Here is a 16,569-nt window from a genome sequence, read left to right on the forward strand (position 1 = left end):
AAGTTTAGAAATTGTAGGAAGGCAAGCATTTTTGCATTTCACTTCTGGGTTTTTGTGTGGCAATGTTACTGTCAGGTATTTTGCTGATGGTCTCATGCATTGCTGTGTCAGTAGATGATCACCTCAGTTCAGCGTACTTGCACTTTTATATTATTCTTTCACAATTATGTTGTTATTCTACTTATAATTTAGATTTCTAGCAAGTAGGTTGAATGATAATGTGGTTAAATAGTCTGTATGTGCTGGAATTTTTGTTACTTGTGCTTCTTATTACAACTGACGTGATTGAATATATTTGTACGTTGTTTGTGCCCACATCTTGTACCATGGCATCTGCACATGTATGATAATGTGCCATTGGAATCCTTGTTTATTTTAAGATTTTATGAAGAACCCATTGAGATTTCCAGTTGATGTCTATCAGCTCTCTGTCAAATTTTAGAAATGGCACATCCGTTTGTGTTTTGTGTTGGTTTGTGAGGTTCAGTTTTGTCTGGACGCTGTATATATAATATATGTATTCACAAAGTCCTGGTAAAGTGGATGTATTGGAATTGTTTTTTGTTTGTTTATTTCTGTGATAATTTAGACAATCTTGACCACCAAGAATGATGTAAAGATATTATACATTAATAGCCTAATCACATTCTTTTACAAAATAACACAGAACATTGGCTTATCAAAACTTCCTTGTCATGCCTTCATCATCTCATCCCAATGATCCTCCATCCTGTCTTTAGGATGTTAAAACTATGAAGAATTGTAATTATTTGATGCTTGTTCGTTCTCCAGTGGTGCCTGCCAGGTTCAAGAGTCAGATGAAGAACCAGCAGGTAACCGAAGGTGGCAAAGTCTTACTTTCCTGCGAGCTCTCAAAACCTGGCTGCCAAGTGCAATGGAAGAAGGGAACTGAAAATGTGAAACATGGGGGAAGATATCAGATAACGCAGAGGGACACCATATTTGAGCTACAGATTTCAGACTTAGTTGCTGAGGACAGTGGAGAATATTCATGTGAATGTGGAAACGAGAAAACAACAGCAAATGTTGTTGTCAGTGGTATGAATAAAGGCTTATTTGTTTACATGAATCTTTTAAGTATTTATATTCATTTATTGATAGATGCAAGGAATACACTGAAATGTCAACGTATTGTATATGTTGTCAACTAACTTGATCAATCTGCATGGTAATAATTGCTGTACACCTTTGATTTATCACCCAATTACTCTTCAGCATTACCGGTGGTCTTCAAGCGTGAGCTACAGAGCCAAGAGTGTGAAGAAGGAGACAGTGTTACTCTTCACTGTGAACTCTCAAAACCTGGAGTTCCAGTGGTTTGGAAGAAAGGAACGCAGGTGCTCCATTCGGGGGAAAAGTACCTCATCAAGCAAGATGCAGCAACTCTTGAGTTGAAGATTGCTGACCTCAAACCTGAAGATGCTGGACAATACACATGTTTGTGTGGGGACAAAAAGACTACGGCTAACATTAAGATCAAGGGTATGAAGATCATTCCGTTTTATAAATGTGAATGTCTGCTTTTTCCATGTTCACTCTTTACTGAGACTTTTTATTAGATTTTTTTTTTACATTTGCCAGTTAGTTGCCTAAAGGGAATTTTATTTGAGAGCTTTATTTGGTAGTAGGTTAACTTCTTGTCTTGTAAGATGTTCTTGTGATTTTGTGTCGTATCTTGTCTCTTGTTGTCTTTTGGAAGGTTTGTGAATGGTTTTTCATGTTGTGCTTTTAAATTGTGCCCAGAGTACACTATACTAACAAACTGTTAAAACGGCAATTGCTTCTTAGCTTTACCACTGATCTTCAAACGAGAACTACAAGACCAGGAGTGTCAAGAAACGGACAGTGTTACTCTACAATGTGAGCTTTCCAAACCAGGAGTGCCCGTGGTTTGGAGAAAAGGAACACAAGTGATCCATTCTGGAGAGAAATACCACATCAAGCAAGTTGGGTCTACTTTCGAGCTGAAGATCACTGATGTCAAACCTGAAGATGCTGGAGTCTATAGTTGTGATTGTGGGTTTAACAAGACCTCATCTACCATTACCGTCAATGGTAGGAATGATCATCCGTTGAACATCCGTTTTATATTCTATGCATTTCTTTTTTGAATAGTTATTGTGTATGGTATTACTTTAACACAGTCCTCCGCTGTGCCATGAAGCTATTTTTGATCAGGAGTTTTTCTTATACTAATGGCTAGATTTTGTTTTGCTCATTTGGTAGGGCTCAAAACTGGAAAACATGTTTTTTGTCAAGACTGGAAAGATTTCTCTTCAGTCCAGTTCTTTAATATTGTCTCGAGTTGTTTGTGTAACATGGTTCCAACACTTTTTCATGGTTCCTTAGCATTACCAGTGGTCTTCACACATGAGCTACAGAACCTAGAGTGTGATGAAGGAGGCAGTGCTACTCTGTCCTGCGAGCTTTCCAAACCTGGCATCTCTGTACAATGGAAAAAAGGAAGCCATGTTATCCAGTCTGGAGGAAAGTACATCATCAGGCAGATTGCCTCAAAGGTGGAGCTGAAGATCACCGATCTCAAACGTGAAGATGAAGGAGATTACACATGTGTATGTGGAGACAAGACAACCACAGCCAATATGAAGATCAAGGGTAGGAATCGTTCTTATTCTTTCTGGTAGTTTTGAACTGCACTATTCTGACAAACAACCTTTTGTTTGTTATCGCATTGTTTGTTTGGTGTCGGTGAATATTATTTTTGCATTTGTTATGTTAGGTTTTCACTGATATCCTACAGTAGACAAAAAAAATTAAGTGTTCATTGTGTAGAACAAAATCACGCTCTTGCAAATGACATGCCAAAGCAGAAAACCATAACTGGAGATGTTGTTGATGGGGAACAGAATAATTCTGTAAATTGTTAAATATAACTTTTAGATCATTTGTTGTATCCTGCTGTGGCTCCACCTGCTGTGCAGTAATGCCATAGTCTGACAGACATCTGTTTTGGTATTGCCTCAAACTTTTCTTCTTTGCGGTCTGTCTGTTTCTTCTAGTATGCAGTCTCTTCAGTTTAGTGCAGTTCATTTGTGGAACAGAGATATAGATTTAAGGTTTCGGCTCTAGTCTGACTTGAGTCACAATTCTGTCTTTGCTTTGTTTTCTTGGTCAGCAGCTTGAATCCTTCTTGTTTGGACATGCTAAACTCTCTGGAATCATTCAGTCTTTGGGGGCTTTCATGTAGTCAACACGCATGTTGCATCTGTAAAATAAGTTTTAATCCAGGACGTCTGCTTGTTCTGTATTTGCCATTATTGTCTGACACGACTGACATGGGCGTTGCTCTTTGTGTAGTAAGATCTTTATGGTTTTAGCCAAAGGCTGCAGTTTACATGAATGTATCTTTTGCCACAGCTCTAAAGTTCCTCAGTTCTACCGCTGCCCCTGAAACAGACTTCCATAAACAGAAGAAAGAGAAACATGCAGAGCTCAGTGGTATGAAACTGATGTGCATTTCCTGTATATCATGCAGCACCTTTATGTGCAAATGAAAATGTGAATCCCAGTCAAAATGTTCAGTGATGCATTCTTGTGATTGGAGCGGCATGTGGCCATGCATTCGCTTTCGCATTATGACCGCATTTTTATTTGAATCTTTTGTTGTGGTGTGTCTTTATTTTGATAATAATCATTACTTTTCTACATTTAAACATCTTGCCTGTGCATTATTGATCCTTTGGATATACTGTTTAAGTGACTTATGAAAATTTTCATTTTGCATACATTTAATTTACATTATTTGCTCTACTTAGAGTGTTATCTTTTTCTCACATTGTACTTGCTGATGTCAGAGGTGAAGAGGACAGGAGTAGATGATGGTTGTAAGGAAAAGATTAGTATCTTGCATCACATGATATTTATCTATGTTAGTTTACTTGGTTTAGTGAAATAAGCTGGTTTGGGAACAGCAGCACTGATGCTTTGCATTACCAAATGTGATGGTCACTTCCACAACCTTGAATATCCTGGATATGAAACATAAGTTGTGTCCTCTTGCTTTGATTTTTCAAAATGAATTCCATAAGATAATTTCATATGTCTATACTGTTGGTGGCATTATAATTTAAATGTGTCTGGAGGTGTTGGTCTTTTTTTGTGTGAACTTGTTTTTAATTGCATCCTCCAACTGGGATTATTCGGGAGCCATTCACTCTGCTATTTGTCTAAATATTATTCTGTACTGATATTTATCTTTGCAGGCTAGTCTTTCATCATTCTTCATTTAATATCTATTGTTCTAGTTGAAATAATCAAAAAAGTTATCCAAAGTCTTAAAATGGCTCTGCCATACTGTTTATGGATGTAAACTTAAGCAGACATTAAGATTTTTGACTGCTTCAACATGTCACCAGTCTTGATGTGGATGTTTTATTTATTATTTTTGAAAGATCACATCTGGTTTGCTTTAAATGGCCATGTGTGCCTGACCAGTGTTTCTCTTTAGATAGCATTACATTTTTTTAAATGATCACTTAGGTACTCCGTTTTTGTGTTGATAACGAAGACCAGATGGCATTCTTATTTAACTTCTATACATTATTGGTTTGATAGTGTATTCTTCAACTTTCCTGAATTAGTTATAATATTTAGAAAGCATTTGCCTGTACAAATTTTGTTTTATTATAGAATAGTGTAAAAATCACTTCAGCTATAAACTCAGAAATACTCAATAAGTGTTTACTTCAACAGCTCACCCAGTTCAGTTTACACAAGAACTCTTAAACCAAGCATGTGATGAAGATGGCAGTGTTACTTTGCGCTGTGAACTCTCAAAAACTGGAGTTCCTGTGATTTGGAGGAAAGGAACACAGGTGATCCATTCTGGAGGGAAGTACCTCATCAAACAAGTTGGAGCTACTGTTGAGTTGAAGGTCACTGATGTCAAACCTGAAGATTCTGGAGACTATGTTTGTGATTGTGGAGACAGCATCACCACCGCTAACATCAAAGTCAATGGTAGGACTGAGCTTTTATTTGAACCCTCTTCAGCAATGAAGAAACATCTTGTTTTCTGATCTACAGAGCTGCCTATTCATAATGTCTTCACTTAAGGAAGGGTAGAGTAAAGTGCTGCATATTGGCTTGTCTAGTGTACCAAGTTGTTTGTCTATTTTATAGTTTCCCTAGTACTTCATGGTGGCTGTTTTCATTACAAATCGTACAAGGTGGTAAAAATAAGTTAAGCCATTGCAGAAGAAAGATTTGCATCTATCAGTGAAAATATATATATATATATATTTTGATGGAAAGTGTAAATTAGTCTCAGAAGATCCTGTTCCTGGTTCAACAACTTTGCCTGATTTCTTCAGCATTACCAGTGGTTTTCAAGCGTGAGCTACAGAACCAAGAGGTTCAAGAGAAGGACAGTGTTACTTTACACTGTGAACTCTCAAAACCTGGAGTTCCTGTGATTTGGAGGAAAGGAACACAGGTGATCCATTCTGGAGGGAAGTATCTCATCAAACAAGTTGGGGCTACTGTTGAGTTGAAGATCACTGATGTCAAACCTGAAGATTCTGGAGACTATGTTTGTGATTGTGGAGACAGCATGACAACTAGCAACATCAAGGTTAACGGTATGAGAAGACCAACTGCTTCAAGAATATTTACAATGTTCAAATACATCTTTGGAATGCATTGTCACATTTATTCCTTGGCTATGAGTTGTGAATGATTCCACCATTTATGAAGTAAAGATCAAAAAAGAAATGGATTTAATTTTAAGCTTTGTTTGGACCGTTGCATTTGTGTTGTCTTGATCTTCTCTGGAAAAATATGAATATTTACATCATCTGTATTTATGGAACTACAGTAGATATCTGGCATCTCATATCACTCTTTGAATTGTCAGCTCTTCCAGCCATCTTCACAAAAGAAATTCAGAACCAGACAGCTATTGAAGGAGAGAGCATCATCTTCCAATGTGAGCTCTCCAAACCTGCAGTTCCCGTGGTTTGGCGGAAAGGAACACAGGTGATCCACTCTGGAGGAAAGTATCTCATCAAACAAGTTGGCTCTACCGTTGAGCTGAAGATCACTGATGTTAAACCTGAAGATGCTGGCAAATATGCTTGTGATTGTGGAGACAGCATTACAACTGCCAATGTCAAGGTTGACGGTAGGAGAAGAACAACTGCTTCAAGAATATTTACAACGTTCAAATACATCTTTGAAATGCATTGTCACATTCATTGATTGGCTATAAAGAGTGAATGATTCCACCATTTATCAAGTTACGGTCAAAAAAGAAATGGATTTAATTTTAATTAAGCATTGTTTGGACCGTTGCATTTGTGTTGTCTTGATCTTCTCTGGAAAATATTAATATTTACATCATCTGTATATATGGAACTACTGTAGATATCTGGCATCTCATTTCACTCTTTGAATTGTCAGCTCTTCCAGCCATCTTCACAAAAGAAATTCAGAACCAGACAGCTATTGAAGGAGAGAGCATCATCTTCCAATGTGAGCTCTCCAAACCTGCAGTTCCTGTGGTTTGGAGGAAAGGAACACAGGTGATCCACTCTGGAGGAAAGTACCTCATCAAACAAGTTGGCTCTACCGTTGAGCTGAAGATCACTGATGTCAAACCTGAAGATGCTGGCGACTATGTTTGTGATTGTGGAGACAGCATTACAACTGCGAATGTCAAGGTTAACGGTAGGAGAAGACCATCATTCTAATCCATCTTTGAAATGCATTGTCAGTCTCACTCTGCGTTCATGAAGTGTGAATGATTCCACAGTTTGCTATGAAGATAAAGCTAAGGAAAGAAATGTAATTGTAACCTGTTGGTGTACTTTAAGGCCTTTGTGTTTTCTTGGTCTTGTCTGGAAAATATTGTTATAACTCTACATATGGAATTAAATCTTCATCCTCAAATCTTCAAATGCATCACATACCACTCTTTGAATTGGCAGCACTTCCAGCCATCTTCACACAAGCACTGAAGAACCAGACAGCTGTTGAGGGGCAGAGCATCAGCTTCCAGTGCGAGCTCTCCAAAGCAGACATTCCAGTTGAGTGGCGCAGGGGTGAAATTGGTCTATGCCCCTGTGCTAAATATGAAATCAAACAAGATGGTCACCATTCCCAACTTGTCATAAATTACCTTGAACCTGAGGACTCTGGTGACTATATTTGTGACACCGGAGACCGCCAAAGCATTGCATATTTGGAAGTTAAGGGTAGGCTTGGATTGAACCCTCTGTCTAATAAAAGTTATCATAATCCTGTATCATTTGAAGCCATTTCTTCTAATGACCTTGAAACACTTGTCGCCTTTTGCAGCACTGCCAGTTCTTTTCAAATCATCTCTGAAAGATTTGGAAACTGAGGCTGGGGAAAATGCAGTGTTTCGATGCGAACTTGCGAAACCTGGAGCCAAAGTCATCTGGAGGAAAGACAAGAGTGTAATAGAAGCAAGCAACAAATGTCAGCTGAAGCAAGATGGAGCTGTTGCTGAGCTTATTATTTACAAGCTTCAGGGAGGAGACTCTGGAGAATACTCGTGTGAAACAGAACATGATCGGACATCTGCCAAACTCACCGTGAAGGGTAGGAATCACCTGATAAAAGCCCTCATCTCTCCTAACTTTTACCTGATCATTCTCTTTTGATGATCACACATCTACTCTCTACCATCCTCAGTACTACACCATCCATCCTCTCTTATGATATGCTTGTCCTCATTCCCAAATCACCTTAAGCACCTTTTCTGTGCACTTGGTTTTCCACTATAAATTTAATTATGTAACCTTTCTCCAATGTACTCCCCCTTCATTTAACATTTAAGTTATACACTTTTTCCCTTTGCAGTTTAACCTTTTTTATATAAAGGATCTTTATCAATACCTTGTGAATTTTGTTTAAAACCCTTAGCTTGTTGTGGTTGTTGAATTGATATGGGGAAGTTTATTTTATTCATAACATACACTCCTGAAATTTTTACATTTAGAATAAATTTGTCTTGAAGTTGCTTGTTGCGTTCCTTGCGAAATGAAACCTGAATTTGCTTTCAGAACCTGAAATCATGATCTTAACTGGCTTGAAGAGCTGCATTGTCAATGAAGGCGAGGACGTTCATTTCGAATGCCTTGTCTCTCATTATAATGCACTCATTGTTCAGTGGACACTGCAAGACGTTCCACTACAGAACAATGAGATGAATGAAATCCGAATGGAAGGCAAAAGACACACACTCACACTAAAAAGTGTGACCCAGAAAGACTCAGGCACGGTGTCCTTCCATGTGGGTGACCACACTTCTTTTGCTTGTCTTACAGTCAAAGGTAAAACAGAAGAACGTTTTGGATTCTCTAAATAAGTTTATTTATTTTCTCATCATGAATGATCACAGTGGGTTTCAAATACATGCACTGTTTTGCACGTGTTTAGTGTGTCTGATCATCCTATATCCATATATATTCAGTACATTCCACATCTTGCATTTATCTTTCTTTGATGCATGCTTTAACACATCATATTGCAAAAAATGTGACCAGCAGATACACCACAATGAAAGCACAACATTTTATGCATGTATGTTATCTGTTTTGTCTTCACCTGTCAAATATGTCTTATCTATTGCTTGTATGTTGAGTTTTGGATATTGCATTTAGAATGTTAGCTATTCAATCATTAATGATTGATTTTATCTATAACAGAAATGCTGCAAAAAGTTTCATGGTTTCTGATTCAAGCATTCCAGGCTTACTTTTGTCCCTGGCTGAGAAATTGCAAAGCAAATTTGTTAGCACCTCATAATCTTCAGGTTTGCTGTGTTGCACATGTCTTAGAACATGTTCTATGTATCACTGTTTCCCTGCAGAAATCCCAGTGCTATCATTTTCGAAGGAGTTGACAAGCCAGGAAGTCACAGAGGGAGGCAGTGCCTCATTATGTTGTGAAACTTCAATCTCTGGTGCCAGTGTGACCTGGAAGAAGGGCACTGAGGTCCTATCTGATGGAAAGAAGTATTCCATAAAGAGGGATGGCACAACGCAAACCTTGGAGATCTATAAGCTATCAGTGGAAGATGGTGGCGAGTACATATGCGAAGCAGGAGACAAACGAAGCAAAGCCACCTTAACCGTCAAAGGTAACAATCTTGATTCTTCTTTAGAGATAGTCTCTATTTTGCATTGTTCCTCTGCAGAAGCAAAAGTACATATTAGTATTGCTATCTCAAATTATAATTACATCAAGTAGCTTTTATGTTTTAGATTGTCATTCTGTTTGGCATGATCCAAGTAGACAGAATGCAGTGTGTAAAGTGAAACATCAATGAACTAATGAGGGTAGCATGATGCTAACTTTATAATAATAAGCTACACTGTTTGGAGGAATAATACATCCTCTCACATTCTTCACTTCTAGTAGATTAAAAGTACAAAAAATATATATAAATATATATAAAAGATATCATACCCTCGGTTTCACAGACAAGACTTAAGCCTTGTCCTAGACTACAATGTTTGAGCTGTTTTAACTGAACGCAACTGGCATATCTAAAAACATGTCAGTGGCATTGTTTTGTCTCAAGATGCACACCAGTAATGTTTTTTTTCTAAGTCACATTTATAAAAGCAACTTCAATGTCCTAACTAAGGCCTAATCTTGGCTTAATCTAAGCCCTATCTGTGAAACCAGGCCATAAGTACAAGTCAGCGGTGGGATATTTACCTCATTTGACTTTTTAGAAGATCCTCAATAGTCCCTTTCATCACGTTCCTTCCCAGAATGTGTAAAAATCATGCGAGAATTAAAGGATGTGACAGTGATAACGGGCGAGGATGCCGTCTTCAAATGTGAGGTGTCCCAAACAGGGGTTACGAATGTCGAGTGGTGGCTTGGGTCCAACCACCTTCAAAACAATGACTTAAATCAAATCAGCTGCCAAGGAAGAGAACACAGCCTATTGCTGAAAATGGTCACACCCGATGATTCAGGTGATGTAGCCTTTGTGGTTGGTCCTGAGAAGAGTGTTGCCTACTTGCTGGTGCAGGAGAAACCCAAAGGTAAAAGACATTATGGCTAACAGTGTTCATTGGTGGTAAGCGGTCATCTGTCTGTCATTAGGTAGAAGCTGCATTCATTTTGCACAATCATAACAAAAGGCTTCTTGCTGCTTTCCCATCTGCTTTGGCCATTCTACAGCTACACTCCAAAATTGTGTCATTTTCATTCATTTTTGGTTCATTATTCCCTTTTTATCCTTTAAACATCAAGACTGTCTTTTTCTATCCATAATTGTTAAAAGCATGAGTTTGTCACTCAGTAAAGCTCTTTTAGTGTATCACAGTATCTGTTAAATGGCTTCAAGTGTCTAAGTTTCAGAGTCTTCAGGCAGACAATATGATGTGACAGCACTTGGGTTTGGGTTTCTCCTATCTATAGTCGTATTCTTAGAGAAGCCTCTGGACTTAACTGCCAAAGAGGGTCAAACAGTCACACTGTCCTGCATGACTTCTGACCCTGAGGCCTCTGTCGCCTGGTACAAAGATCAGGAGATGATAAAGGCAGGGGGCAGGTATCTGCTCTACAAGGATAGAGCCGTCCATCAGCTCCGCATCCTTAGGGTGGAGGAAGGGGATGCAGGGGTGTATACGAGCAAAACCAAAGATGCAGAAAGCTGCGCCACCCTTACTGTAAAAGGTAAATGGGTTTGTAGGCCTGTGACTTTATTTTTTTTACATTTATCAACATGCCTGTTGACTGTGAAAGTGAACACAATCGGATTCAAGAAGAACCACCTTATGTTCTGGTTTCCTTTCTCTCGTGGAGCAAAGAAGATTTTGAAACCTTTCGCCTTTTAAAATCTGACATTTACATTCTTTCAACTTCTTTTCTCATCCGTCATCAGGTCAACCTGCATACTTCCAGAAGGAGTTAGGGAACCAGAATGCAATAGAGGGAGATAGTATCACGTTGCGCTGTGAACTCTCTAAACCAGTTAAAAGTGTAGAGTGGAGAAAGGGTGGACTGGTGCTCCAACCCAGTAAGAAATTTGAGATGAAACGGGAAGGATGTGTGCTGGAGCTCCATGTCCATGATCTGGAACCAGACGACAATGGCTACTACACTTGTGATGCTGGAGACCAGTTGACTACAGCATCAGTCACAGTGCAAGGTATCAAATAATATTCTTAAGTCAATTGCGTTATGTATTTTAGTTATAAAAACGTGTATAGATGAAACAGACAGAGTTATCTCATACATGTTGGAGGTTATTTCAAATATGTAGCTTTTTGAATTATGCCCTTATGCCTTCATGCATTTTGCAATATGTTTATGAAGTATACTCAATGTATGCGTATTTTTAGACACTGGTGATCTAAGGGTTTTTGTGTCTGGTCTCTGCAGAGGCTGAGGTCCTCATAGTGTCGGGTATAAAGAATACAGATGTGTTTGTGGGCGAACAGGCAATGTTCTCCTGCCAGCTCTCTCGCCGTGCCAAAGGCAGAGTTCAGTGGTGGCTAGATGGCACTCGTTTGGAGAACAGTACCTTCAGTGAAATAAGTGTGGGTGAAGACCATGTCCACACTCTCACCCTAAGGAACCTTTCTCCCAATGATTCGGGTACAGTCCTGTTCAAAACAGGTGGCCTGACATCCTCCGCCAAACTTTTAGTGAAAGGTACCAAATGGGGTGAAGGGGCCTGGTAGCATTTGGCAGAGCGATCTAAAAACTTAATATTAAATTAATAGCACTGGACTAAATTGTGTCCATGAATTTCCTAAATCTAAAAGTCAGTTACTCATTCTTTGAAGCATTCAGGTTGCCTTTTTTGGTTTTTACTTTTCTTGGTTTTTATAACCACAGTTACAGTTAGACCTAGAAAATCTAGAATTTTGTCACAATTTGTCCTTCAAGTAGTTTATATGCTGTAGACTCGTATTGTTGAAAATAACTTAACAATAATACTACTCTTAATCCAAAGTATTTTTGCACAGGCTACCTTGGAGATAGTGTCATGCTCAATAATGCAATCCTGATAGAACAAGATTTGTATTTACTTTAATCTCTTCTTGGGTTACCCATGCTTTGAAGGGATTATTTTTGTTAGCTTCCAAGACACTTTACTATTAGGCAAATGTATACAATAAGAAAACAAAAATATGTATTTTCAATGGAAATTCATGGATGCATGTAGTTAATGTGCCATGTACTGTATTTCTAACCTAAAACAGTAGATTTGGCTGCAATATATTGGCTTGCTAATTACTTACTAAATTGGAATACTAATTAATACATTAGTAAAATGATTTTGGATTTGTATATGGACCAGGGCACAACACTAAGTATTATTTCTACTGGCCTGATTTACTTGTCCAGTCAAAATTTTCACTGGTCCCACCACAAAAAAGTTGTTGTTTTCATTGTTTTAGACCTATGTAACCTTGTATTCTAAAATATTTGGTTACAATTGGTTTGACAAAAAAACTAAATTATTTCATGACAAACTTTCATGTCGACGCAGCACTTTCCTGCTGGCACCGGGGCATCAGGCAGTCCTTACTGTCAAGTTTTGTTTTTTAAATAAAAGACTGTATAGTGTGGCTAACATTTAACTTTTTTCATTCATATTAGGATGTCAATAGTTTAACATTTTTAATTATATAAATTACATGATAGTTAATCACAATTAATCATATTAATATTTATACTGAGAGAAGCCCCCAAATGAAATTCAAAGACATAACATTATTCATCACAAAAAGAGTCTCTAGCAGTCAGTATATTGTTTGTTGTATTTGCATATCATTATACATACAGTAAGCCTAGCACTATCTCAGCAATCCATTTTAACATCCATAGCAATAGATTTTATCTTTTTTTTTTTTTTTGCTGTATCAGCTATGAATACTTAAATATGTATTGTGGAAACAACTCTGCCTACTCTCAGTATGTGTGGTTTGATGAGGCACATTTCACTGGTGTAGCATATAGGGCTGCAATGACTACAGACTAGCAAAAATACTGCGTTCATTTTTATCACAGTTTTGTTTATGTAATTAATCCTACTAAATGAATGTGTAAACTTAAAGGGTAACTCAACCCCTGATCAGAGCCTAACTCCACCCACTGGCAATATTTGAAAAAAGCTGGAAAAGTGGAAAAGAGCCCAGCGGAGACAGAGGGGATGAACCGAGGGCGGGGCTGAGCTGGGGGCGTGCACCTGAGACCCGTAGTGACGGATTGATTAGGGCGTGGTGAGCTCGTGCCAGGGGCGTGGGTAGTGAGCCCAACATAAGTCACGATGGCAAACAATGTCCAATAGGACAATTCAACTGAAGTAGCCACCGTTCAACCTTAAGAGGGCAGCATTCAGATGTTTTTACACTATATGAAGCCCCAGTCTTGCAGATCATTAACAAAAAAAAAGTCGTTTTAGGGTTTAGTTACCCTTAACAGCCCTAGTTGATGCACCAAAGCATAGAAGTCGAAATGTGCCAGCAACCTTTTTTCCAAAAATTCAGAGTAAAAAAAAAAAGTTTTCGTCTTGCACATACTCTCAATAAGACCATTGTACTCATCAATCTTAACTACGCTTCTGTTGTTGTGTTGCATGTATTTTTTTCTTGAATTTGGCCTTAATTTGACTTGACACTGCAACTAAGTATTGGTTGGCTGTAATTGACCATGTCCTTGGTCAGTTTGGAGTAGAGAAGCAAAAGATGATACACTTAGTATCGGACTTAGTAATAGAATGAAAGATGACTTGGATGATGCATAGGTTGCCAGCATAGGTTGCTGAGACTATTTCAGTTCCAAATTAGATTAAATACCACCCAATACCTCAAAGAGGCTTGAGGTGAAGAACTCTACTCCAAAGTGCACTGGGGTTTTGAGAAAAATTACTTATCCCCACCACCAACCCTCTATAGATCCCAATGTGGAGGTGGTTAGTGCCATGGAGGACCAACATGTAGCAGAGAACCAGCCTGCAGAGTTCATCTGTCAGTACTCCCGGCCAGTCAAGGCCATATGGAAGCGAAACGGCATACCTGTGCAAGCAGACGGTCGCAGGGTAATAGTGGAACAGGACTGGACTGTTGCGAGGTTGTACATTAGCTGTGTGGAGTCCCACGATGGGGGAATGTACTCCTGTGAGGCAGAAGGAACCTCTGTTGTGGCACATCTCAGGGTGCAAGGTGAGCACACCTGTAGACGAAAAGGATCTGTGTGTCATTCATAACTTTTTTGATTATCACAAAGATGCAGTATAAGGGCTTTTAAAAAGGGTTTTACTGGGACACAAATTTAAATGTTGATGGTTTCACATGACCGTGATACCAATATGTCAGCAGTCAAAGCCAGTGAAATATAATCCTCCATACCAATTTCAAAATCCAATACGACACGCTTTATCAAAAAAGTTAGAAAAAAAATACAGCTTTCACGTTTCATTTTTGCATTGTCTTTTGTATTCAAGTACGTTTGACATATAACACAAGGTCGTTTTTAGGCAATTAATATTCAAAGGCACCCACAAATTAAAATCTTTTTTGTTTTTTATTCAAATCAAAAATTGCTGTTTTTCATATGGCTGGCTATGCAGTAACCATCATGTGCTTTTATTGCAACTACCTTTGCTTCTTATGCTACTCAATACTGTATTCTATTTGCTAGTGAAATGTTGAAAGAATTGTTCATTGAGTGTGATTGTGCTGAATTCAGTTATTGTTTTAAGGTCAGAAGGTATTGTTTTAATTCTTCCACAATCAGTCATTGTGTACTACAGCAACTTGTTATGGTTTGTAGAAAACCAGTGTTTTTTCAGGTGTCGTGTCTCTCTTGCAGCTAAACCCATTGACATTCTCCAAGAGCTGAGTAACGTGGAGACCATTAATGGTGGAGAAGCACTTTTTGAATGTGCCTTGTCACGTCCTGAAACCAAAGACTGTCAGTGGTTAATCGATGGCAAGCCTGTAAAGGAGTCGGCCAACGTAGAGATTGTTTCCTTTGAGAGTGGCCGACGCCATCTTTTGCTCTTAAAAGACTTGCATCCTTGTGAAAACACAAGGGTTACATTCCAAGCTGGTTCTTCATCAACTACTGCTGTTCTGTCTGTCAAAGGTATGGCATTTCTGTTTTATTAGCAATAAATTATATAAAGGTTTTACAACGTTTTATCAAATAAAAATTACTTATAGGCCAATAAAATGCACCATATTTTCAATTTTAAATGTTATAGCTTTGTTTACTATTGTTTTAGTTTCATCATATATTAAAAATGATGCTAAATGCATAAAGGTAAAAGTATTTGAATCTTATGGATGTTCTGTACAGCTTGGCAACTGGAGGTGGTCAAGCCTTTGGAAGATAAGACCGCCATTGCAGGAGAACCAGTTGAGTTCACCTGTGCTTTGAACGAAGCTGTGCCTGAGAGTGAAGTGACTTGGTATGCAAATGGTGTTGAGCTTCAACATAATGACCAATGGGCCATGAGAACCAGTGGCTCTTCCTACAGCCTCATTTTGAAGAAAGCCCAGGCTCAGCCCACACAGGAAATCACATTTGCAGCTCGGGATGCCTTATCAATGTCCAAACTCACCATAATTGGTAAGGGTCATTTTGTGCCTCATTAATTACGATTTTCTACCATTACTTGCTGTCTAACCTTTTGTCTGGCTATTTGTAGCTGTGCCTGATCCCCCTGAAGACCCAGAGCTGGTGATTAAAGGCCCAACGTTTGTTACCTTGTCTTGGTTCACCCCTCTCAGTGATGGAGGAAGCCCAATCATTGGTTACCGTGTTGAAATGCGTCTAGTGGACAGTGTCCTCTGGCTTCCCTGCCACACAGAACCAGTGTGCAACACTGAATTTCTGGTTGAAAACCTCATACCAGGAGCAGGTTACAGATTCAGAGTGGCAGCCATTAACCGTGCTGGTATTGGAGAGCCTGTCCAACTGCCTCAAACTGTGACGCTCGGTAAGTGGATACTCACTGAATTGATCGAAAGCAACTTTATAGAGTACATTGTGAATATATTGTATGTTAATCTAACCCAACTGTTTAAAACGCTTGCTATTAGAAGTCTGCCCTAGATCAGGGTTCCTCACTCCTGGTCCTGGACAGCTACTTTCTTGCAGAGTTTAGTTCCAACCGTGCTCCAACACACCTGGTTATAACTTTTTACTTGAATCCAAAACACCTTGATTAGTTGATCCAAGTGTGTTTAAATATAGTTGGAACTAAACGCTGCAGGAAAGTGACTGTAGGACCGGGAGTGCACTAGATGCTAGAGTAGTACACTATAAAACCTAACTGTCAAATTTATTACATGAAATTAGTTAATTTCACTCAAATATTACTGAAAGTTCATTGCATGTTACAGAAAAATTTTATGAACTAATTCAGTTACAGTAGATTTTTGGTGCCCAGTACGCTTTGCTTCTGACTCTGTAAGGAGAGAATTAAATGTTGAAATTAAATGTTATTTCATGGTGTTATGGTGGTATTTAAAAGGGTTTCTGTTATGTCTGCGTTTTGGGAGGGTTACCATTGTGCTGAAG

General features: G+C 38.6%; 1 protein-coding gene across 30 annotated transcripts in view; it reads left to right on the forward strand.

The window, feature by feature from the left end:
- obscnb (obscurin, cytoskeletal calmodulin and titin-interacting RhoGEF b) overlaps positions 1–16,569 on the forward strand; it is a 64,746-nt gene that overhangs the window by 22,784 nt on the left and 25,393 nt on the right. For 3 of the 30 annotated variants that reach the window (XM_079806220.1, XM_079806231.1, XM_079806245.1), the window contains 20 exons: positions 793–1,059; positions 1,237–1,503; positions 1,810–2,076; positions 2,371–2,637; positions 4,735–5,001; positions 5,355–5,621; positions 5,897–6,163; positions 6,442–6,708; positions 6,969–7,235; positions 7,339–7,605; positions 8,070–8,339; positions 8,879–9,148; positions 9,789–10,067; positions 10,447–10,704; positions 10,913–11,179; positions 11,413–11,685; positions 13,938–14,204; positions 14,854–15,129; positions 15,343–15,615; positions 15,695–15,985. In XM_079806220.1, the coding sequence (XP_079662346.1) occupies positions 793–1,059; positions 1,237–1,503; positions 1,810–2,076; positions 2,371–2,637; positions 4,735–5,001; positions 5,355–5,621; positions 5,897–6,163; positions 6,442–6,708; positions 6,969–7,235; positions 7,339–7,605; positions 8,070–8,339; positions 8,879–9,148; positions 9,789–10,067; positions 10,447–10,704; positions 10,913–11,179; positions 11,413–11,685; positions 13,938–14,204; positions 14,854–15,129; positions 15,343–15,615; positions 15,695–15,985 (5,394 nt within the window). The remainder of the gene's footprint in view (positions 1–792; positions 1,060–1,236; positions 1,504–1,809; positions 2,077–2,370; positions 2,638–4,734; positions 5,002–5,354; positions 5,622–5,896; positions 6,164–6,441; positions 6,709–6,968; positions 7,236–7,338; positions 7,606–8,069; positions 8,340–8,878; positions 9,149–9,788; positions 10,068–10,446; positions 10,705–10,912; positions 11,180–11,412; positions 11,686–13,937; positions 14,205–14,853; positions 15,130–15,342; positions 15,616–15,694; positions 15,986–16,569) is intronic. The other 27 variants (XM_079806244.1, XM_079806248.1, XM_079806236.1 and 24 more) reach the window with 25 other exon arrangements.

The sequence above is a fragment of the Gobio gobio genome (genome assembly GCF_949357685.1).
Source record: "Gobio gobio genome assembly, chromosome: 23".
NCBI classification, from domain to species: Eukaryota; Metazoa; Chordata; class Actinopteri; order Cypriniformes; family Gobionidae; genus Gobio; species Gobio gobio.